The following is a 23788-nucleotide window of genomic DNA, read 5'->3' on the forward strand; positions in this document are numbered from 1 at the left end:
AACCGCTACTCGTAGTTCATTATATTCCCCACGCTCTCTTTACAACAACATTTGGGTTGTATGTAGATCTAGCAGTATTGCAATATGTTGTTCAATTCTACTTGTAGGACTTGACACCTTGTAATGTTCCGCTTGATCCGACCGCGATACCCTCACCCAGGTTTGAGTTGCGGGTCAAATCTAAATGCTGGTAATGGCGTAGCGGCCACGACTGGGTTGCGACCAGGGTTGTGTACACGGATAATCTACTCCATGCGACACATAGATAAGGCCAAGCCCACATGACGCTGCCTCTACGGGAGGATACCTTCATTCAAAAGGCATATGTCGGTCTCAAGTAATTTCGCCCCTGATACGTTCCTTGAGTCCATGGGGATATTTTCGAGGAACGATGCTACAAGTAAGTGAAAAAAGTCCGATGCAAGAAATCCCCTCATGTACTCCTCTGTCAATCTCGCAAAAATTGGATGAAACTGTTTATGCTTATAATATCATTGTGTTCGTGTTTGCCGCGAAATTTAGCGCCGGTATCATTGATAACAGAGTGTTGTTGGATTATTCAAAATTGCAACTGAACCTCTTGACTTGTTTGATACATAATCGGCTTGATCAACGTCTGAATATGACCTCGTTGGGGCGATGTGATAGATGTGCATGCTGACAAGCTGAGAGCGCCGCAGCGCGCCATGAAGATGATAAATAGGTGAGCATCCCTTCGCGTAGCCTTCGCGTAGCCATCGCGTAATTCCCATTCTCTGTTGCGTTCCCCATAGGCCCCAAAGTTGTGTAACATGTCCTCGTCAGGACATGTGTCATAAGCTGCATCGTCGTTCCCTATTCGTCCACAATTACCCCGAGCACAACGAGAACGTTCAATTGCCGACTCCAGTGGAGTGGAAATCCATTCGTCCCAACAAACAATAGATGCAGTGCGTCAGCAATTCTGAAAACCCCTCCACCCATATCAATCAGCAGTTTTGGACGGATTCACTCGCTTCGAGAACGTGGAGATAAGAAAAACTCCCCGATTCTGTAGATACTATCGTATGCAAGCTGTATCTATCGCAGAGCCTCCTCAAACTGTTCTGATAAATTTCGAGCCTATGGTTCTATTTTTGTGGATCGTTCGCATTTGCGGATCGTTCGCATTCCAGCCCACCGGATGCTCCCGAGGCGAATCTCACTCTCCGATTTAGGTCGAAACATGTCCCCTTGCCTTCTTCGCGATGTTGCACGAAAAATAAGCTGGGGGCTGAAAATCAGCCTATTGCATCACAGTGATAACTTCACATTTGGGTCTTCACGCATGCTATATTGTTGGTTTTACGAGCTCAGCTTGTGTTATTAGGGCTGCACGAGTACATAGATAGGCTTTTGGGGGCTTGATTCCCAAATCAGGTGGCGATCCAGAAGCAAGCGTACAGCATAAATGGAGGAGGAAGGCCAGCTAAGAGCGAATCTCCTGCCTGAATCAATCAACTCTGATCGCAATTGTATCTAGTTCTTCAAATCTATGAGCTTCTAGTTTATATACAGTTTTGACACCATGTCTGAGCTTGATTCTCAGTATGTCAAGCGCGGAGCCTGGACCAATCTGGCCGAGGGTCCAGTCATGGGGCGTACGATTACAACAGATACGCGAACTGGAACAGTGGTAGTTGCCCTTCTCGCCGTACTATCAGCGCTAGCAGCATCCCATCTCTGGAGCATTGTGGTCTTCACGTCTCACCAGATTCGTGCTCACGGAAGACCAGCAGATGGTCTGTTCCGACAGCAGCAGGCTTTACTCAGGACGAATCCCCCGCCATCAGCACTACTGGCGGATTGGATCAAGCTCTGGTGGGTGTGGCGCAAGAGAACATCTCGAGCCTCCTGGAGATCGACTCCACTGCTCGTTTTAGCTGCTTTCTTTGCAACTGCAACGATCGCAGTGAGTATCTTCTCATCATACATCGTACGCAGTGCAAATACCATAGTTCTGGTCAAAAGCGATGGCTGCGCGCCTCTAGATATCTACGAACCCTTCGTAGGCGACTATCTAGAACACATTGAGGGGATTACAAATTACAGGAACAACTTGTACGGCCGCAGCAGACTGTTTGCCCAAGATTGTTACATAAACTCCACATCTCTTCCCGCCCGCTGTGGAATATACATCCGACCGAACATACCGATAGAACCAACACTTGTCGATTGTACATTTGACAAAAGCATATGCAAACAATACGAGAAAGGAGGTGCCAGTGTTGATTCGGGTCTGATCGACGTCAATGGAATCTTTGGATGGAACTTGAAACCATCGGACCGAATTCGCTATCGACGTAAATCTGTGTGCAGTATCATTAAAAGCGAAGGTCACTCGTCAACCATCGATGCTTCCAGCTTTGATTACGGCTCAAGAGACTGGCTGCCCGGTGAACAACTTCTTCTCACTCATTATGGTGAAAGCCGATTTTCAACAGTCTGGACAAACACTACGTTCATATACAGCTTTTTGGCGGGTAATATCTCTAGTTCTTTTGGTTCCGGGTATGTATAAACAATATGTATCATGAAAAGCATGGTTTTAACAATTTCTTCACAGCACCGCCCAACTCTTCCGAACCCCACAGCTGGACGGTTGGAACGACATAAGCACCACACTACCTTCCTTAAATGTCGAAAACGCCGATCTGGCCCTTGTACAGGTCAAACCAAACAAGTTCCTGTTCGGAAATCCGGTAGATGATCCACTGTTTGCGGCGCATGTCCCATTTCTCAGGCGGGGCTACGACGACCCAAATTTAACGCACTATCTATCCGATAATGCTGTTTCTACGCTTGGGTGTAATCAGCAAGTAAGTGTATCTTTTCCCTGACCATATATTCGGAAAGAATCTAAACTGTATATAGTATCAATATTGTTACTTGAGGAATGGAAAAGATGAGTACTGCACAGAGCTGGGACCTGTCCCTGGAAACGCGTCCTCCATTCAGTTTCCTGGGGCCTCCGATATACAGAGAGCCAGTATGCAGCTCTTAATAACAGGAGCCCTGTTGACCGAAAGTGTGGTTGCGGCATCGCAGGCTTTTGAAATAAAGGAAAAGTCTCGGAGCGGATATATAGCATCATTGCCAAACGATCAATGGATCCGTGAAATCACCACGTGGGAAAGATTTATCTGGGCATCACTGCAGACCTTTATTGCGGATTACTCAATCGGCTACCACCACCTCGAACCCACTGCAAAAGCGCATATGAGAACCAATATGACGGATGCAGAAAAGTCTCTGTGCGGTATGCAGAGAATGAAAAAGGCTGGTGGTTTCATGTGAGTCATGCATATTTGGCCTGATCTGATGGATTGTACTAATATGAAAACTAGGAACATCAACGTCTTTGGCCTCACCTTCATCATTGTCTTTTCCTGTGTTATTACTCTAGTGGATCTCTTGCTTCTCAAGTTCTTGATCTTCTTGAGCCGCTTTCGCAGGGCTGTTGCATTCCGCATCGATCTCTGGATCCAGGACGGTGTATTTCAACTCCAGAGAAAGGCATACGAAGGACACAACCAAGAAAGCTGGCAAATGGTGGACAAGGAAATACCGGTTCCTGTCAAGAATGATAAACTGGAGAATCTCCCGCTACAGATTGACCCCGTTCGATACAGACGTGTGGTCCGCGCTCAAACTGATCGCACGGTAGTTGAGGACGACACAGAAAGCGAGAAGGGAGATAAGATGCGCACTTTGAGCAATGATTCTTAGAATCTGACTCAACATGGCAATGTTTATTATAAGATGCGGGTAAGAGAGAGGAGATTTCACGTATATCTCAAATTGTATACTAGCCTGTCGCTCCTGTAAGATGTTAAGGAAATTATGCGGACTTCGGTCTCTTCTCGAGTTGTAGTAGCACGCCAAGTCATTCCTTCCAGTATCTTAGATGGCCTTATCGACCTCCGTTTCTTAGATAAATTTAAGCAAGCAATCGGCCACCATCCGTATTCGCCTCTGATCCTGTGACAAAACGGTCTTTCATAATCCAACCATACGCCTCTGCTGTATCTTCCGGCTGCCCCAAGGTTTTCAACAATCCGCTGTTCATCCTGAGATTATCCAAGGCCTTTTGACCACCATTCGCTGTGATTCGCTGAAGTATCTCGGTATGAATCGTTCCAGGTACCACTACATTGACGCGGATTGGACTAAGATCCACAGCGAGACCGCGAGTGAGACCCTCCACTGATGCAGCCCAACCTGTAGCAAGTGACCTGCCCGGTGCAGGCTTTTTGGAAAGAGCTCCGCCGGTAATGGTAAAAGAGCTGCTTGGGTCTTTCGACATGTATTTTCCAAGTGCAAGGAATTTAGCGATCATGGCAGGGCAGAGAAATCGTATCTTAAAGCCATGCATAGCGCTATCGATATCCATCTCCTCAATTTTAGGAATGCTTGGGACATCGCCTGCTGTGAAGGCTATGTGATCGATCTTTTTAGAGCCTTTATCTGTGACCTTTTCAAAGAGCGTCTCTAAGTTGGCTTCAAGGTTTGACAGGTCGAGAAGCTCAACGGCAATTCCAGAAACCCTCTCGGCTGGTAGTTCGGGATAAAATGAGCGGAGTTTCGAAATCTTCTCGTCGACCTTGGGCTGATTGGAGCCAGAGATTGTAACGTAGGCACCATTGGAAACTGCCATGTTGGCAACTGCGAAGCCAATTCCAGAAGTACCGCCAAATACGAGTACTCGAGCATCTTTGAGACGATTAGGATGGGCCATGGCTTCCTCGCCGGAGATAATATGGGTTGGAGGGTATAATTATAGTTATTCGATAAATGGTGAAAGTAGGATTGAATATTTAACTCCTCTTGTGCATATTTCACTTGTATTTATGGTCTTGCCCGGAGAATACTTCTTCAATGATTTCCTTCGCCTGTTGCCCTCCCATCCTTGCATCATGCCTCATCCGGAACTGCTCGTCCACACGCCTTGGACCAAGCAACGACAAGCACGTAAATAAGCTCGCCCTACAGCTGATAGTTCTTACGATGATCGGAGTTCAGTATGTATTGCCTGCGTCCGTCTGTCTTTATTGGGTGACACAGTGCCGATCTTGGAGTCAGCATCCACCGATCGCGATCATTTTGGTTTAGCTCAGAATCGAACGGACAAATAACCGGACAAATTGTGCCTCAAGCCTGAGCGGATGGATATCAGATCAAGCCGTCCGTAACAATCCTCTACAAGTCAGCTGCGACTGTTACGAGATTATTTTAGAGGCAGAGAGGCGTCGTATCGTTGTAGATACTAGATATATATTTACATGCACTGTAGCACTTTGAGAAGCGGAACGGAGCATATCCTATCCAACCTTACTAATCCGTAAGAATGGGCATTGGCTCTAACCCTTTGGATAGTAATTAGATATAGAGCTAGGAACGTGTAGTGCTCGAAAGATGTTGTGCGCATTGAGTTCAAGATATTTTTGTTCAATGCATCGTGCGGCCGCGCTCTGAAGCGCTCGAGAACCTGACATCTAGGATACAAGTAAAGTATGCCACTCATTCATTAGCGATCAATTTGATCATGACTAACAGGCGAAGGTCACCGAATGTGGACGTAGAATTTAAGGGGCCGTTTTATGCGGTTAGCATATGTCAAAGCGTAAAAATGGGAAAGCGGGATAGAGATCGGGATGTAGCGAAGTACCAAAAAAGCACACTGTCGAGCATGTGCATCTTCACGGTTCAGCAGTTCTGAATCGATTCCAAGATATCGGAATGGTAACTCGCACCTCGTATCGTATCGCGACCAGATTGGTGGGATTCCTTCCAGACGGAAACGGTCAGACAGAACCTGATCAAAACAATTCCCCAGGAAGGCTAGCGCACCAGATCCGATTCGTGCTCTAGCCCTATCTGACCATGTCCATGTTTCATAATGAGGGTATGGTGGGTTGAGAACCCGTCTGTGTGATGATTCAAAACATTGAAACAGTACCCATTCTGCAAAGCGTAAAACCTTAAGGCTTGACAGATGTCGACAGGAACAACCCTTCCGCGCACACAACCTGGCTTGGTCAATCCATCGGTCGGAGGTGTTCTTACCATATCAACAGGCGACGCGCCGTGAGTTCCGTGTCAGGGGTTTATTGTCTAAATGATTCGCATTGGTGTAGAAACAAAAAGGTGTACGGAGTACTACGATCATGCAACAAACTCTGTGGTTTGAGCAACTATTGTACCTAGATGACTTAACGGGTAACGCACCCTCTAGATCTTTTTATCTTCCATTCTTCAGAATACAGGAAACAGGCAGAGACAATGTGCTGGAACCTCGTTTCTTGGCAACCAAGTAGACGGTCGAATGTTGAAACAAATGGTGGATTCTAACGGACGCTAGCGTTCAGAATGACAGCCTCTCCACGCGCTTACACAGGAGATAAATGCATTTTCAGGCAAATGACCGAATGTGAGGTCTAGAGTATGATCTACATGTCTGCCTGCAATTTGAGTGCATCGCATCATCCCCCATATAATGCTCCTGCACCTCATGGCTGAGTTTACGATATCATTCATTCGCTTTCTGTCATTCGTTTCTCATCGACATAATCCCAAGTCAACGGATTGATTTTCACTCCTTTTCTCTCGTTAACATTCTTGAGCGAATCTTCGGCCGGTCTGACTAAACGCTCACTCCTTTCTCCACGATCAACATATCTCACTAGTCTCTCTTCAGCTCCGTTGCTATCATATCATTCATCATGAGATTTTCGTTTATCGCGATTCTCGCTACCGCGGCGAGTGCAACGGCTCAGAAAGTCTCTGGCACTGCGTATGGTTTTGCCACAGGTGTGACAGGCGGTGGAGCCGCTCAAGCCGTGACTCCAACCACGAACGAGGAACTTGCATCCTACCTATCCGATAGTACTGCGCGAACTATCCTCCTTACCAAGACTTTCGATTTCACTGGCAAAACTACAACCGGAGCAGGCTGTGACAGGAAGTCTTGCAGTGTCTCAGGTGGTGGACAATACTATCTTGGAGATCTTTCCTGCGGTGGATCTGACAACGTTGCTGTTAGTTCTATTACCTACGATCCTGCTGGCCCGGGCGCCCTACCTGTTGGAAGCAACAAGAGCATCCTTGGAGTTGGAGGTAAGGGTGTTATCAAGGGCAAGGGCCTCTCCCTCCAAAAGAACGCCAAGAACGTCATCATCCAGGGCATCGAGATCACTTCTATCAACCCAGGTGTTGTTTGGGGTGGCGATGGACTCGATTTCCAGGGTGGTAACGACGGAGTCTGGGTCGATCACTGCAAGTTCTCTCTCATCGGCCGCATGTTTGTCGTCAGCCATTACGCTGGGTCTAGCATTACTTTGTCGAACAACGAATTCGATGGCGTTACCACTACGTCGGCCACCTGCAACGACAACCACTACTGGGGCCTTATGTTCATCGCCAATGGTGATAAGGTCACTTTGGATAAGAATTACTTCCATAACTTATCTGGTCGTGCACCTAAGCTTGGTGCAGATGGTGTATCCGGTACATTCCATGCGGTCAACAATCTCTTCTCCAATATGAAGGGACATGCATTTGACGCATACAAGGGTGCCAATGCCCTCATTGAGGGTAATGCTTTTGCATCCGTTAGCCAGCCTTCGACACAATCCGCAGCTGGAGTCTCAACTTTCGTTGTCAATGCTGGAAATGCATGCTCGTCCGCTTTCGGCCGGGACTGCCTTGCCAACAGCGTCGACTCGTCAAGCGGAAAATTGAGCGGAGGATCCACCACCAGCTTCGTCTCCTCGCTCGCCAAATTCAAGATTCCTAATGCTCTGTCCGCCGACAAAGTCTCTGCCCATGTCAAGGCCAACGCTGGTCCGGCCAAACTTGGCTCTACCAATGCTGATGCGAACGAGGGTGCTGTCTCCAACCCCAAGCCCACCCAGGCCGCTGCTACTACATTTGCAACTAGCACCAAGGTTGCCGCTGCCACCTCTAAGGCTGTAGCCCCTGCACCATCCGCACCTGCAACAGGTTCAGGATCCGGAGTCAAGACAGTAGCTCTCTATGGACAATGTGGTGGCTCGGGATATACTGGACCAACCGCCTGCGCGTCTGGAGCCGTCTGCAAGAAGCAGAATGATTGGTATTCTCAATGTCTCGCATCATCCAAGGCTCGCCGAAGCTTCCGTCGGTTTGCACTTTACTAGATAGAGTGAGCGGTATCCGAGATGGGACAAGTCCATGAGTTCAAATGTGTTGAATTCTTGTTCATATTTTTTGCCATGCACTGTAAATACGTTGCCTAAATAATTCTAAACTGTATCCTATGCGACACCACAACTTATGTGCAAGCTTTCAGCAGATTCTTGATGGAACACTATCCGACAGTTAATTCGGTGACAGGGGTTTCTTGTTCATGGATCTCCTACGTGTCGATCACTAAAGGATTGCAACCTAATCGCAGCTTCTACTGTACAATAAGATTCATTCGTTCTCGAATTCGACTACATGGCACTAAGGGCTCGCGTCCATTCACGCTCTGTAAAGTTCCAGATCTTGTCCGCCCAGCCAGCGTTCCGGTAAGAGACGACAGCATCATTGTCCGGTATTACATCATTAAGCTTATCAAGACGCCATGATCCGGGCTCGAACTGACCACTCGTCAATACGTATGCATGTCTCTCGCCAGACTCATCAAGCGACATCCCAGTGAGTCGAACCATGAAATCTGCGATGTGAGAAAGAATCAATAACCCCAACCAACGAAACCACCCTTTCGATGTATCAGGTCTCTGCTTTCGGCTCCCTGTATTGACAAGACCTGGAGTAACATGGAGATAGACGACTCGCTTAGAATGGTCGATCGTTGCGAGATAATCGAACGCTAGACTTGTGAGGAGCGTGGAGTGATCAATCATTGGTACAATGCCCCAAGACTTTTCAAGTCCAATGTCATCTTCCTTGATGCGTTTTTCCTTAGTTCCGTTAAGAATCGACAGGACGTGTGGCTGTTCGGACTTTTGGAGAAGTGGCAGTAGATTAGAGACAAGCCGTATGCGCGAGAAGTAAGAAATTGCAAAGTTTGCCTCTAGACCCTCTTTGGTATCTAGGCACATATTGTGTCAACAACTTGCACCCAGAAGAAAATGGGTTGAAACGTACAGACAGGTCCTTGCCACGGTATGCCGCCGGAGCTCATGCAAAGGTAATCTATCTTCGTCTCGGACGTGAGAATTGAATGACAGGCGGCGTCAACCGCCGACATCAGCGATACTTCTTCTTCGACGAATTGATAGACGTTGCTGGGATTTATTTTAGTCAATCCCGCCAGTTGGTCGGAAAATCGGGATCTCGATCTTCCTAGAATGTAGAACATCGATTCGTGCAGCATGAAGGCTATTTTCTTCAAGGTGGCTAATCCGATGCCAGCAGTTGCGCCTGCGAAGACGCACACGCGTCCGAGATGGTGCTGTTCGGCAAAATGCGCGTTGCTCGCCACGATAGTAGAATAAGTAACCATAGTAGTAGTATCTGCTTCGGTGTTAACTCATCTAATATTGTTACGAGGATCGCGAATATGTCAAGCCTTACCACGAAGTGTATTTATCTAAGTGGCGGTGATACCACTCAATACAAAAAATCGAAGAAATGAAGTGACACGAATTATGGGTAATGATGCTTACGATGCTGGAAGGGTGCAGGTAGTTGTTCTAGAAGGGGATGTTGAATTATATAGGACAACATCACGTTGGACATTTCGGACCCGAAAAAATATGAGCTAGCCACATTCTCAAAACCCATCATATTTCACAACACGAAAACATACATGCCTGGTAGAGTAGGCCATAGTGTGCTCGATGTATCCTTGCAAAGTGTCTACCGACTTCTCCGTCTTTGAAGCAAGTCGCGAAATCACGGAAATTGGTGTTATTTTGGCAGTCATTATGGTTTGTAATATATAACCCGTCATTAAGCAGCACATAATGTTGTATCAGCTAATCCATTGAAATATGTACGAATAAGACTTCAGTATGCCTCTTTCGTGAAATTTTCTCCAAAGGAAGAACATGGAATGTGAAGGATTTCATTAATGTAACTTCATATGGCCTGAATCTGGGTAGACCGTGGAATCCTAAAGGAAAGTCCTGCAGGAACACGCCTCCTCCTATGCCGTAACACATTATAACATACTTCGACCCTCGTGTAGGCTAGATTAATAATTCTACGTGAATAGAAGAACATTATCTAGCAATGATAGAAGTTTCGATGATGCGATGCTTTGGAGTTCCTTCAGATCTGCAACTTAAACATCCGACTTTTTCATCCTTCCTTAGACCTCGAAGTAGCCGAAAATTCTACGATCATGAACAACGTAGCTTCGAAACACCGAGGTTTAAATATCGTAAAGTTCTTATCTAATGAGAGCTAGTACAATTTTGCTAATGAACAGGGCCATGAGTCATTAATCGGTCGCGAGTGCGATGTCGCTCGCGTTCAAGGCAACGAAAGTAAAGTAACATAGTCCATGATGTTCAGGGCGCGAAGGCCTTTCAGAAAATGATCGCGTCTCATAAGCCATAAGGAGAGTGAACCATTTAGTGAGCCGAATACGAATGAGCTTTCCCTGGGTTTCTGTCTGAAGCAAGTGGGCGCTGCTCGCAATGCCTTCCCTGCTGGCTTCATGTTACACACATGAATTATTTCTGTGCGAGCTCAAGTTTCGTTTCGTGCTCGACGATTTGGTTTCTGAATTCAATATTAAGGCATGAACAAAGTTATAATGGGATTCGTGTCTGACGTCAGATCCAAACAAAGCTGGCGCAATTCATGTTTCGTACCCCAACGTTCTGCTTTGTCGCTTAAGAGACAGAATCCTACTCGTATCATTGCGCCACACATCAAAGCGGCGCAGACGACAACCCTAACGAAGAATGCGGTAATGCCTTTTTATGGATTCAATGGAGCATCGTTCAAATACAAGGTTCTCATTGCTGTTTCATAGTCCAACTAACTCTCGCGACGACAAAATAAGGAAAATGCATATGGAAGTAAATTTCCGACGTCTCAAGCCACAAGCCACCCTCGCAAAGACATTCCCCTGTGATCGTAAAATAGAAACCAAAACATTACCATCCAAACAAAAGCATATCATGGGTAGAGGTGTGGCTGATATGTACACTGCCGACGATTCATTTACAAGTTGCTCTGAATGAACGGAAGGAGGGTGCCAACGCGGGCATAAACACCAGGCTTGTTTGGTGCAGCACAGCCCTCACCCCAGGAAACAAGTCCGATGAGAACACGGCTGGAGGTGTTGATGATTGGGCCGCCGCTGTCTCCCTGGCAGGAGTCCTTGCCTCCAGCGGTGAGACCAGCGCAGAACATGTTGTTGGTGATCTCAGAGACGCTGTACTGGCTCTGGCAGGTCGTGCGGGCGACGATGGGAACATCGACCTTTCGGAGAGCTGCAGGGCTGGAACCGCCCGAGCTGGTAGTTCCCCTTTGCTTCGTTAGTACTCAGATCTTGCAAATATTGCATCAAAGATTACTTACCATCCAGCAACGGTGGCTCCGGAGCCGGCAGCAGGGTCAGACCCGGAGGCTGGTAGAGCAGCATATCCAATGGTGGAGCTCGTAGGAATAGGCGTAGAGAGCTTGAGGATGGCAACATCATTGTTCAAAGTGGAGCTAGAGAAGCTTGGGTGGATGGTGATAGAGGCAACATTGGACAAGGTTCCACCGGATGCTTTTTGCTATGATTTTCCATTAGTTTCAAATATTTACAATTGGAAGATCTGAAAGTGTGACTTACAAGACTTCCTGCGCGAACCCTGAGGTTGGAGGCCGACTGGCCAACAGCGCAATGAGCTGCAGTCACCACGGTGTTGGCATTCAAAAGAGAGCCTCCGCAGAAATGAGAGCCACCGCGTTGCAAACTGACAATGAACGGGAATTCACCAGCAGTAGCAGGAACACCACCGACGATCTGGACTTGAGCTTGTGGGACAGCTGCAGCCATGGAGACCGCGGGAATCGCAAAGGCGATGACAAAAGACTTGAGACCCATGGTGGTTGTTTGAGGTTGGCGATTCTCTTTAGAGGAGTGGTAGAAGATAGAAAGTGAATGACTGGATGATGATTCCTCTGGAGTGAACATTGATCGATACTTATACAAGTTTTACGTCTACTCCATCGTGATGCCTTATCGAGCAATAGACTGTGCATACAATGTTTCTGGGGGAGTAATGCTAGCCAAGACAACGCCATCAGTCGTCCTTCCAATTCCAGATCCACCGAGAGCCGGCGCAGGCGAGATGAGGCATACCTCCAGTGGCTATGGCCGATTCCACTACATGGCACTCCTGGAGGAACGGGCGGAAGTCACTAAAGAAGGAAGCTGGTATGGCGTCTTATCTGACGTTTGACTTGCTCCTTCAGCCTTTCTCCACAAGCGAATTGCCCCTGTAATGTTAGTTTGACGTACTTCGACATCGCCTTGAAAGCGGAAGCATTTGATATGTATCTTCTTTACACACGCAGCATTAATCTGTATATTGCAGTACAGATCCTGACGACAAAAATACATGAACTTCATATGAAAAACGTGGACGCATAGGCCTTGCTCTGATGAAAGTTACCTGGTTCTCGCAAGACAAGTGAACCCATTCGAAACAATCGATCCCTGAGGATTGCAGTCGGGATCTTCGCGCCCTCGATAAGATCGGCAGTATAAGCTAGGCACATGATTACATACGCATGATGTGAATTAAGACGACCTGCCACAAAGGGCGAATATGAGCACCTTGGAAAACAGCGGAGGTATCGGCGCAGCGATAGGCGTGCATATTTTAATATCGAGCTCGTTAAGGAATGCAGAACTCCCCGGCTATTGGACCGAGGCTGTAAATTGGAACTAGCATTGCTTGAAGCGGAACATCCAATGAGGATATCTACTCGATCTGCCAAGTCGGACAATTGCATAGACATCCCTAAGTGTAGACCATGCGGGTGATCCTGCAGGGATCGACCAGCCGACACCGGTGTTCGATGTTAGCGCCCCCACGCCCGCGCCCAGGGGTTCACTGGGAGGAAGGGGAGGGCGCATGGCTTTTCCAGGCAGGTGTCAAGACTTCTGCCTATGGCATCGGTAATGCCCGTAAAAGGTACTTACCTTCCTACAAAAGGTTTCAACTTAAATGACCATGTTCTGCCTTCACCCTTGGCGATATATACTAGTCCAGTAAATGTCAATGACCCAGAACGAACAACCTGCGAAACACACTCGAAAACAATCTCCACGAATGCCAGCTGGACGTAAGCGCACTCTTTTCACTTGGTCGTCTCTGACCATCCCGTTTCTATTGTCTCTACCGAGCCTTGTGCAGACAGAAGTCATGCATAGCCTCAGCTCATCTTTCACGATCGAGGTCGGTGGCAAACCGATTGCCAGCGTCGGCGAAGGTACTGCAGACAAAACCCAGGCCAAGGTGGGCACCGAAGGAGCTCTCTTCACACTCAAAGACGGCCGTCTCCAAAGTGGAGACTGGATTCTCGGTCGAAATATAACCGAAGACCGCAGTCTTCTTCCCAAGCAACTTCTCTGGTTCAAGTCGACCGAGGAGAGCAACAAGCAAGTCCAGCCCGTTGCGATCCAACAGGAAGGAGATTCATTCCAGATCACATTTGCAAGTATGTATCGATGTAGTTCATTCAAGCCTGCGAGCATGTATCTAACAGAGATGCCTAGATGCTCCTCTCGTAGTCGAGGAAGACCACGTCTTCGCAGACATTCAATCAGGTATGACGAACAAGTTTAACTCTCGTAGAAAGCGTACTAAACAAGTTCAGAGGATCATTCAAACGTAGCGGTGAAGATTCAACAGTAAAGCCAATGGAATACGTTCAAAGTATTGTACTAGTTAGTCCTGTTTAGCTTAGAATTGCATGATCACTCGGTATGATTAACTACCTCAACCCGAGAGGGCCACGATATCATCCTCAAATAATTTGCGCAGCTCGTGACTTTCCCTGCTCGTTGACTGCCCGATTTGAACATCATCGCAATATCAATCTTCGCTTGTCAGCTTACCATTGTGTCATTGAATGCGCCCCAATATAAATGCTCCCTGGCGATGAGATCCAAGATCAAGTGTAACAGAGCGCCACCAACTCAGGCAGCGTCTCATCCCGCATCTGCACGCATGGACGCTGGTCCGTCAGTGGGCCCCGGCGCCTCCCGCGTAGATCTGACGCCGAACTATTGATATCTGATTTATCCAGCAGTTTTCAGGTTTTGGGCTGTTCAAAAGCAAAAGAGGAATACTAGCGAACAACTCGCTTCGAATATTTGTACAGTGGTGGATGCTGAGCAACGAGAATTTCGTTTGCCATGACCGCGTCTCCCGCGATCAGGCTCATTCACACTTGAGTTGAATTTGATCTTGTCGCCTATGCGACGCGCTTCGCATCCATCAAGCTTGAATTCCCTTATCGAGTCGTAAATTGAATTTGTAATAACACAAAGCGATAGGGTTGATTGTTTGACCCCGAATGGAGTTTAAGTCTTGGGTTGTACGATCCGTTTGGTGAGAACCGTAAATTTGATGCGAACGGTCTTTGTCAAGGGTTGATTTGCCTTGGAATTTGTGCCTGGTATGACAAATGCAGGCCCCGCACATTTCAGCATGGGTGTATTTATACCTGTGTCATGGTAGATCACAATTCCATTTGTGATAATCCGGAAATGCTTCCGGGCACAGTCGACTGATTTTATCATATTTGCATAGTATGTTGAAGAGATGTGCCGACATCCGCAAGCTTGAGTGAAGACTCGAAATGCTATTAAACCATTTCAGGTTGCTCGGGCTATCTACTTTCCGTGATTAGGAGCCTGCCACGATATCTTCACCACACTTCTTCCCCTTCAAGAAGCTGTTGATATCATGAATAGGGCAATTGAATTGCATTGAGTTCCAGTAGTATACTACTTAGATGTCTTCACGATGTCTTATCAGTTACGCAACACTGGCGGGTACACGATAGACCCCTCAATTGTCGGCGTCTACGAGCGGCGCGATACCTAATTTGGCCCACCGATCCGAGGATACTCGCGGACAAAAGTGACCGACGAAGTCCGTACTTTATGCGTCATACAGAACGAACAATAACAACTTCAACCTGTATGCATGCATCGTGAACAGAATCAATAAGCAATTTATCTTTTGTCGCAATAGGAATTAGGTATACTACCAATTCTCACCCTGTCTCCGTTCGTTAGATTAGACCATTAATGAAGTCTTGCTAAACGTGTTTGCAGGATGACTGTCACTGTACGCGCAGTAAAAAAAGAAGACGAGGAGAAGTGGCGTCACTACTGGGATCTCTACAATCAATTTTACGAACGCACCATCCCCGAGGAGACCACCGCCATAACCTGGTCCCGGTTCCTGGACGACAAGGTCGACCTCTTCTGCGCAGTAGCCGAAGACGACGCTTCCAACGAAGTCATCGGTTTTGTTACCTGGTTCCCACACCTTTCCACTTCAAAGCCGAAGGGAGTTGTGTATCTCAATGATCTATTCGTTGATCCCGACGTCAGGAGTGCAGGAACGGGCGGGAAGCTGATCGAACATGTGTACGAACATTCCAAGAGCGAACTCGATACTGCTTCGGTATACTGGCACACCCAGCATTTCAATCACAGGGCCCAGCTCCTCTATGTCAAGAAAGGTACAAAGACTGATTTTGTACAATACTCAAAGAACTTGTAAGCGGGTAGCGGTGGCATTCTGGGGAGGAGATAAATTCCTCATTTGATCAATTTAAACATCAATACTAAACTTGAAATACTATTAATCCCCATCACCTGTCTTTAAATGTTCGCATAATCCTGAAATTTCTGAAGACATCGTAGTTTATGATAGCATTCTAGATAAACCTAGTTATGTAGAATAACTAAAAGAATGTCACATAAATTCACGTTTTCTGATTAACTCCGAAGCTCGTCAAATGGGGCCAATCTATAATTGTGTAAGCATTCAATCCCGAATATGTAATAACCATACTGGATAAACCCACCAAATTTTGTGCGTTTAGTGTTGACTTGAGATACGAATGCATTCTGTCCAACTTCGAAAGTCTTCCCCATCGCGGATCCAAAACACCAGCCATAGCGACCAAATACAGGACTGTACTTCGCGCCAGCATCAACACGACGATCTTTGTTGATCTTCTTCCAAACGAGCCCACGATCATCGGAAGCGGTTTTTCCCGTGTTGAAATCCACAGTGATACTTTGACATCGGTAGCAATTAGTTGTCAAGGGCATTTGCACCCCATTGGCAAACGTCAACTCGCCCCAGAAATCCTCCACATACGGACCCGAAGAACCCTTGACAACCATATTAGGACGAAATTTTGTAATATCCATTTCAAGATCTCCTGTGAACCTGGAGGAGACGTCTTGGTTGGATTCTTCTGTAACCACAAGATAATGGGCAAGGTCGTTGAAAACCAGTCGCTCGGGAGAGTGACCTAGAAATGGAACTGCTCCACGGATTCGGTTGAGTAACCTGGCTTTCCTGAGCCCTCCTCTGCTGTTCGGGGCCAGAGTACCTAGTACTGGTCGGGAACCATCGCCAATGTATGCAAGCCTTGTTTCGAAACCCAGTCTCTCGGTAAACCATTCTGCCAGTTCATCGCCCATGTCAAACGCGGTCGCTGCACTTCCATGAAGATCAATCTCGAAGGATATACATCCTGATGTAGCTGGATACAATGGGAAACGTGTCGTGTCCTCTGAGATGGCACCTTTCTTCTTGTCGAAGTCGGTACATCGACCTTTCCATTGCACTACGACATCCGCTGCTTGGGACTTATCGCATGCTCTTTTGTTGTCCAGGGAAACGAGGAAGAGAGAGAGCTGCAAATAGTATCCTATCAGCAGTGTTTCATACCTAGTTATGGTATCATCTTCCTGACTGCGGTGAATTCTTTGCAACGAAAAGATTCGATCGCCTTGAAACCCGTAGCGGCCCACATGCGCCGTTTTCAATGACATTCCTCTCAGACCTTTCACAGGATAGACATATAGCTAAAGTTCGATTGTTAACATTTTACTCGAAGTGAAATATGATTAATGATTTACCTGCGTTATCTCCAGACTATCGCCTTTTGGCCCTGCTCGAAGTCTGACAGTCCAAATCAGTAGAGCGAAGGCAATGGCCGCCAAGCACCACCACCACATATGAAGCGCATTCTGGGAAAGATCCATCATGTCACTTGGCCTAAAGAAAGATTTTGATCGGGGTATTTAATGAATAGGCGATTGGGTCTCCGAAGCGATGAAGCCGTTGACCCGTTGTGATGATTCAAGTCAATGGGTGCACATTCAAGCTCAACAGTAGCTATTGCAGCAGATTGTTTTTCGATGTACAGTCAGAGCCGCGATTATCATGCTGTTTTCATAGCCTTACGATACACCGTCGATCTAATGGAATTACTTCCGCATACGTGATATGTGTGGGTATGCAAGAAACATAACTGTCTGGGTGACCACATGTTCGCGTATCGCAATTTTGACTTAATCTTTACCTACCTTGGCCACGGGGTAGACAGGCTGATCGGATGTCGCATTACTACGCATCCGATGGGCTGGTCTTGGTGGAATCGTTGTGTGGGGAAGAAGGATCACACAGTAGAGCAAGCCGAGATGCGGGGCAAGATTGGTAGGCACTGCGTACTGACGAATGGATAAGCGTGCCTTTGGAGAGGCTAGCTGGAAATGGCAAAATGATAGACCAAACCAATGCTTGGTGTCAGCTTCATCGGCATTTTGGAGGACGAATATGCTTTTTGCAGTTTCCGCCTGTTGACCTGTCAATTCGCACTTGGCCGTTACTTTCCAACACTCCAATTAATATCACAGAATATGTACATTCCCTCTAGATTCCCCCAAACTATGATTGGTGATGAATAGAGGAGTAAGTGATATGTAGTGTTGCGAATGCCAGGATTTCCAATTGGTCTCATCAGCTTCTGCGACAAGCGTTTGCTAAAGTTTAATCAAAGGTCGTTGAGTATTTGTATCGTATGGGTGCCGAGCCCAGTCTTGGCATGTATTATCATAGAGGTGGTTCATTATCCGATTGTTATACGATGTACGAGTAGAGGCAACGCTTATGAGGTCGATCGGTACACACTCGGGCATACCAAGTCAGACCCCGCACGCTGGATCCTACCTCGTACAACGAAATCATAGATCGTACCTGCTGATATACTATCCCTTTGTGCCCATACATAAGTACTTAATTATACATCCAAACAGCTGCAACGTTCTTACAAACAGCTTTTGTGTTGAGTTATTAAGAATGGACGCATACACCCAAAGCCCTCCATATAGCTATGACGCAATATTGCCTTGGTCAATACCAGTGACCGAAGATGCCATCAACGACGAACTGGTCCTCACACCTAAATCCCCGAGGCCAAATAGAAGGCAACCAGGCAAATCAGGGACAAAACGCATACGAATAGTGGAAGGATCATGCTGGCCATGTAAAAAAAGACGGATTAAATGCGATCTGACCAAGCCCTCATGCTCAAGATGCTCCCGCATCGGCTCAGAGTGTAACTACAATTCCCGGCTCATCAAATGGAGCACACGCCCAACAGCGACCGCTCCAGAAATTTTCCAGGCGATTCCCCGTGACGAGCGCCTGTCCGCTTCATTAGCCATCTACGAGAAAAGAGCTCTCGATTATTTCCACGGCCGTTTCTGGCCGCTGCTGACAACCTCATCCCAACCATGTACCCCACCAACCTTTGTCGCTCTCGAACACCGCGTGGTTCTTCTTGCTACCTGCGTTTTGGCCGATTCACATCGGGTTCTGCAGGACGGACGAAATAGTCAACGAAATCTGTATCTAAAGAGGCTGGACTGTCTGGCTGCCGTTAGGGGAGAATTGGGTTGCTGCTATGCGGAAGAAAATGGACCTCTCATGACTCTTTTGTTTGCTGTCCTTCTCTTATACTTCCTGGATGGCTACCTTGAGTGTACTAGAGATTTCGCATCCACATCCAGCCACCATGCTGGGGTGAGAGCTATAATCGAGCGACTCGGCGGTATCACCTCAGTCATGAGAACCAGCGAGGCATCGATGCAGATGCTGCTTTCCGAATTCGCGTCCACCGATCTTACGACCGCGATGCTCCGAGGCACGATTCCTCACTTTCCGCCCGAGTTCTGGGATTCGGTTGAGCAAGGGTCGGTTTGGTGGGGACGCGACTTATTTGGAAGGTCTTCGCTGGCCAAAGTCTTCAGAGAAATGTCGACGATGATGTTCTGGCGTGAGGGCACAATCGTCGGTGCGGAAGAATTCTCAATCGAGCAAATTAGAGTCTTCGAGGCCGCGCTTAGACCTGTCTACGCCACTCTGGTTGAAGATGACTTTCAACTCACCGGCTCCATTCCAGATACGCAAGACAATGATAGCGCAGACGTCGTTGCTTGCTACACGCTGACTAGAGCTCTGCAGCATGCGGCTCTGATCTATCTGTACAGAGCAGTATGCAACCTCCCAATCACGCATCCACAGGTTCAGCAACACGTTTTGTCATGCTTGGACTGCATCTTCGCAATACAAAGGCCGTCCAAGATACTCAATTGCGTCCTGTTCCCGCTCTGCATTGCAGGTGCTCACGCTACCTCCGCAAAGTATCAACGAACTGTCTTGGATCTCTTGAACCTAGTTTACGACGAAATGCGATTTGCGTCAGTACATTCCATTTCTTCTGCCCTGGAGGCTATCTGGAAGTCCGAGGAGGACACTCTTTCATGGGTAAATATGTTTGCTGGTCTGAGTGAGAACACACTTGTACTATAACGAGATTAAAAAGCAGCTACAATATGTCCATTGAGAAGATTACCATAGTCATCTCGAAATACCTCTGTTGCTATGTATTCGTTGCTATATCGGAACATCAGAACATCATTTCCATATTGAGACAACCTCCCCTGTGTAGAAGACATGAATAGTTGAGGCTAGCACCCATGTAACGCAGCCTGAATACGAGACCGCGCAGAGGGTATGCCCGCGATCACCACCGTCATTGTAAAATAATGTCATAAGACGCTACGTTGCCTTTGAAAACAATAATAGGTTATGCTATGCTTTTGCAAAGACTGCAGAGCTAGGGGCCTTAACCAGAAATTATTAGAGAGATAACACATGCTGTATACTCTTAGATAGTTAGTTCAATGCCAAAGAATCTTCACAAGGAGACGTGATAAGCTTAGAGAAACAACAAAGCAATGCATTTTTATTCTATATTCTAGACCCAACAACATGAATGACAAACGGAACCAAAATACCAAAACAAAAAACCAAAACCCGATACACGCTCTCGATCGTGAAATCAATAGCTAGATAAACGCCCAGAGAAAAAGTACCCCCCGACCATGGCTCCCACGCCTCTAAAATGGCTTAACAGTACTCCTGTTGTGTTACAAATAACCTGGGCCAAAATATTTACAATCTGGGCGAGCAAATGGAACAATTGTTGAACATCCGTGGGTGTTTCTTAGGAACCGGCGGGGTATTTCTTCTCCTCTGTGATCGGAATTCCCCTTCCTTGCAGAGTAGGCTTCTCAATAGTAGCATAAAAGCTTTCGCGCCTTGGACCTTGTTGAGTCGTGGCCAGAACCGTCGATTTTTGTGCGTAACTAGCCCACGCCCTGGAGATCTCAGCCCATGCATCTACCCAATTCGCCACTCCCTCTGTGTGTGCGCATCCTGACTCCCCGGCTGTAAACTGGGCCTTGGTGACACAGAACTTTTGCAAAGTCTCTTTGTACTGCGGTTTCGATGATGCCTTGTCTGCCGCTACCGCTTTGAAAACTGCGGACTCGACTATGCCCAATCCCTTCCCTTTAGCGACCTGGAAGGCTTGCTTTGGGCCAATGCCTGAGTGCATCATAGTCAGCGTGGGAGGAGGACCATATCTACTGATGGCCTTGAAGGCGTCTTGGAAGATCAAGTTCTTGAGTGCGGTGGAAAGAGCACGAGCCTCCAAATTGCGAGTCTCCAAGGAGGCAACTTGCCCATCAGCATGAGCTGGCAGTGCAGAGACTGTGGAGACAGAGAGGCCAAGGGCAAAGGTGAGGATGTTGGAGAAGAGCATCTTGACTGGTAATGTAAATGGATTTGGAACTTGTGGTTCTGAATGTTTGAAAAGAGTGAAAGAGTTGGAAAGTTGCTGAATGAGTGGCTGAGATGTAATGAGTGGATGATAGGAAAGGAATGAATGAATGAATGGTTGGATGGAGTCTTAAATCTGGATTAGAGAGGACATTTATATTCCTCAAAGGCCACTCTTTTCCTTGGTCGATATGAAGAAAAAGGGAACCGTCAAGGCGGATACGCATAATTGCCCTGCGCATCTCGAACTTGATAACAAAGCCCGATGAAACTGTAGCGACCCCGACGTGTAGTCTTTTCTTCATCGTCCGTAAGTAGATCATGTTGTGGAATTGTCTCACGGATCATGAGATTTACCCTACGTCGGGCTGGCAACCTGCTAGCTTCGTCTATCTTGTATGCCTCAATTGGCAATTTGAGAGTATGTTGTAGCCGAAATTAATGGTGTAAAGGCCTTACGGTTGTAAGGTTTTGTAAATATACAGTTAAAGGCTGATGATACATGTATCTTATATATCCAAAGTAGCATTGAAGGAAGGTACTGTCCATACTAAACTGTCCGAAGGCTTCGTGAATGCACAACTGTGGGCATTAAAGATTAGCAGGGAGCCAACCCGACATGCCTGCCCTGCGCACCTAGAGTGGACCTAGGATATCCATAGTGATTACTTCTTTAGGAGATGGTGATGAATATACTTCACCTCTAAGGCGCATGAGCACATTCACTTGATTGGTCAAATTAGAGATGGTCTGTGCGGGCTGGCGTACTTTCAACGTACATACATACGTGTACCAACGCCGCCGCTAGGCAAAGGAAAGAGAGAATTTATGCTCTATTGCTAACGCAGACTAATTAATACGATGGTCCGAATCTATTGCGAGGTTGTGTTTGTGTCAGGGTGGCTGTTACCTTTTCTGCGCTACCGCAAATCACGGGAATGGTGAACGTTGGAACTACTTCGTATTCTCGTTCCGCCCCACAGAATCAATGTCCCGATGTCCGGTCAGCCGACAATTTGATCTGGCATACTGGGTACATGAGTGCCTAGTCCTTCTTGTAGGTACGGGGTCTTCATCAGGAACCTATCAATATTTGCATCGCTCAACTCCTCGTTTCGACAAGATAAATCCTGCATCTTGGAATCTACAACGTCCACGCAACACTTCATCTATATCAAAGTACACGCAACACCTTCCCAGATAATTACTCTTTACTATCCAACCAACAATCTGTGCTCGTTAGTAGGACTGTTTCTCCACATTATGCAAGCACACTAACCACTCCGTCATCTGCAAAACCCACAGGGCCCGAAAAGCTCCCATCTCTCCGGCCCATCGCCACGGGTTAGCCCTGGCCCAGCGATCGGCATCCCGAGTTGTCTATCATTAATATCCCTGATTTCGAAGCGGCCACGTCACTTCTGCCGCTTCTACCGAGAACTCTTCTGTTTCGGAATCTCAAAGAGCTCCGGTCGGGACGTGCTTTGGTTAAATGAACCTGCAGAGATAGGTAGTCATTGCCTTTGTCCATGTTCTTTTACTCTCTCCTACAACACAATTCGTTCCTATACCAAACATACCGTATCCTTACATCGTTTACTTCCTACTGAGCTTCAATCCACCAAGGCACAACAGTAGCAGCTATGTCCACTCGTACAATTGGGCGCGCGCTGCTCCACGCTTGTAAGCAAGGCTCACTGGCAGAAGTTAGAACACATACACCTCGGTTGCTTGCAGCTGGCACTCTTGTACAGACTGTACCACCTCTAAAGATTGCCATGGCCGAAGCAGCCTACGGCGGCCATTCAGATATCCTTCGATACTTCATGAATAATACACCGAGAACAGACGGCCAGAAACCTTGGAGCCCATACGTGGAAGCTGAGACGGATCAGATTCCCAAAGAATGGGGGTCTGCAGTGCTTCCTGATCTCGTCGTTTTGTATGCTGCTAAGGGGGGGAAACCGTCAGTAATGCAGACGCTCATCGATTACGGACTTCACGTGGACCATCAAATGGATAAGATAGGCTCGCCACTCGCAGTTGCAATTATTAATAATAATGTAGAGCTGGTTCAGTTCTTGCTCTCCAAGGGTGCGGATCCAAATGATATGTATTGGATTCCGCAAGACACGTTCCTTTCAGCTGCTGCTGCACTCCCATCAACGGAAATACTTACTCTTTTGCTGGATCATGGTGCAGATGTTGAAAGCTCAATGGCTTTGAATGGTGCTGCGGAGAAAGGCCGCATTGAATCTGCGAAGATCCTATTAGATCGCGGTGCCGATGTCGATCAAATCTTGAGTTACCCGTTTATCGAAGCAGTTCTTGGAACGGCACTTCATGTTGCTGTGAAAAATGAACAGGAGGACTTCGTCAAGTTCTTATTAGAACATGGTGCAAGGAAGGATTTAGTCAATGCAGAAGGGCTTACGCCAAAGGATTTAGCTGTGTCCCTTGGCTGTGAGAAGATCGCAAAATCGCTGGAATAAGTACAAATATTCGAACCAATTCCACAACAAACACAGCACTGAGGTTTTGCAATGGGCCTCGTGGGCGATGCACATGGTTTAAATCAAGTTTCTTAGACATAGGCGACTACA

The 23788-nt window shown here is 47.1% G+C and overlaps 11 protein-coding genes across 11 annotated transcripts; 6 read left to right on the forward strand and 5 right to left on the reverse strand.

Moving 5' to 3' along the window:
• Positions 1–1546: 1546 nt before the first annotated feature.
• BU24DRAFT_390046 (uncharacterized protein) lies at positions 1547–3939 on the forward strand (the record flags this gene model as incomplete). Its single annotated transcript, XM_033525067.1, has 4 exons — positions 1547–2529; positions 2585–2837; positions 2893–3311; positions 3366–3939. The coding sequence occupies 4 exons, from the start codon at positions 1547–1549 to the stop codon at positions 3745–3747; spliced, it is 2037 nt and encodes a 678-aa protein (XP_033386607.1). The 3' UTR covers positions 3748–3939.
• A 19-nt stretch (positions 3940–3958) lies between these two features.
• BU24DRAFT_368645 (NAD(P)-binding protein) lies at positions 3959–4770 on the reverse strand (the record flags this gene model as incomplete). The annotated part of the gene is made up of 1 exon (XM_033524376.1): positions 3959–4770. The coding sequence occupies exon 1, from the start codon at positions 4754–4756 to the stop codon at positions 3959–3961; it is 798 nt and encodes a 265-aa protein (XP_033386608.1). The 5' UTR covers positions 4757–4770.
• A 1970-nt stretch (positions 4771–6740) lies between these two features.
• On the forward strand, positions 6741–8171 carry BU24DRAFT_329366 (carbohydrate-binding module family 1 protein; the record flags this gene model as incomplete). Its single annotated transcript, XM_033523015.1, has 1 exon — positions 6741–8171. A coding segment is annotated over one exon (1431 nt), but the record flags the coding sequence as incomplete, so codon positions are not given.
• A 321-nt stretch (positions 8172–8492) lies between these two features.
• On the reverse strand, positions 8493–9508 carry BU24DRAFT_479686 (uncharacterized protein; the record flags this gene model as incomplete). The annotated part of the gene is made up of 2 exons (XM_033533089.1): positions 8493–9094; positions 9151–9508. 2 exons carry the CDS (start codon positions 9506–9508, stop codon positions 8493–8495), a joined length of 960 nt encoding a protein of 319 aa, XP_033386610.1.
• Positions 9509–11181: 1673 nt separating this feature from the next.
• On the reverse strand, positions 11182–12007 carry BU24DRAFT_344698 (trypsin-domain-containing protein; the record flags this gene model as incomplete). The annotated part of the gene is made up of 3 exons (XM_033523413.1): positions 11182–11488; positions 11542–11741; positions 11801–12007. 3 exons carry the CDS (start codon positions 12005–12007, stop codon positions 11182–11184), a joined length of 714 nt encoding a protein of 237 aa, XP_033386611.1.
• Positions 12008–13071: 1064 nt separating this feature from the next.
• Positions 13072–14066, forward strand: BU24DRAFT_421262 (uncharacterized protein). Its single transcript, XM_033527686.1, has 3 exons — positions 13072–13677; positions 13736–13786; positions 13837–14066. Exons 1-3 carry the CDS (start codon positions 13239–13241, stop codon positions 13872–13874), a joined length of 528 nt encoding a protein of 175 aa, XP_033386612.1. The 5' UTR covers positions 13072–13238; the 3' UTR covers positions 13875–14066.
• A 1072-nt stretch (positions 14067–15138) lies between these two features.
• Positions 15139–15880, forward strand: BU24DRAFT_491265 (acyl-CoA N-acyltransferase). Its single transcript, XM_033533775.1, has 2 exons — positions 15139–15228; positions 15305–15880. The coding sequence occupies exon 2, from the start codon at positions 15306–15308 to the stop codon at positions 15756–15758; it is 453 nt and encodes a 150-aa protein (XP_033386613.1). The 5' UTR covers positions 15139–15228; position 15305; the 3' UTR covers positions 15759–15880.
• BU24DRAFT_479691 (uncharacterized protein) lies at positions 15861–17650 on the reverse strand. Its single transcript, XM_033533090.1, has 3 exons — positions 17135–17650; positions 16066–17080; positions 15861–16007 (listed from the first exon to the last, which is right to left on the reverse strand). The coding sequence occupies exons 1-3, from the start codon at positions 17261–17263 to the stop codon at positions 15964–15966; spliced, it is 1188 nt and encodes a 395-aa protein (XP_033386614.1). The 5' UTR covers positions 17264–17650; the 3' UTR covers positions 15861–15963.
• BU24DRAFT_440896 (uncharacterized protein) lies at positions 17546–19871 on the forward strand (the record flags this gene model as incomplete). Its single annotated transcript, XM_033530397.1, has 2 exons — positions 17546–17714; positions 18493–19871. 2 exons carry the CDS (start codon positions 17546–17548, stop codon positions 19869–19871), a joined length of 1548 nt encoding a protein of 515 aa, XP_033386615.1.
• Positions 19872–20378: 507 nt separating this feature from the next.
• BU24DRAFT_479697 (uncharacterized protein) lies at positions 20379–21312 on the reverse strand (the record flags this gene model as incomplete). The annotated part of the gene is made up of 1 exon (XM_033533091.1): positions 20379–21312. A coding segment is annotated over one exon (744 nt), but the record flags the coding sequence as incomplete, so codon positions are not given.
• Positions 21313–22963: 1651 nt separating this feature from the next.
• On the forward strand, positions 22964–23677 carry BU24DRAFT_461229 (ankyrin; the record flags this gene model as incomplete). The annotated part of the gene is made up of 1 exon (XM_033531874.1): positions 22964–23677. One exon carries the CDS (start codon positions 22964–22966, stop codon positions 23675–23677), a length of 714 nt encoding a protein of 237 aa, XP_033386617.1.
• Between the last annotated feature and the right edge of the window lie 111 nt (positions 23678–23788).

This window comes from Aaosphaeria arxii (genome assembly GCF_010015735.1).
Source record: "Aaosphaeria arxii CBS 175.79 unplaced genomic scaffold BU24scaffold_3, whole genome shotgun sequence".
Taxonomy (NCBI): Eukaryota; Fungi; Ascomycota; class Dothideomycetes; order Pleosporales; genus Aaosphaeria; species Aaosphaeria arxii.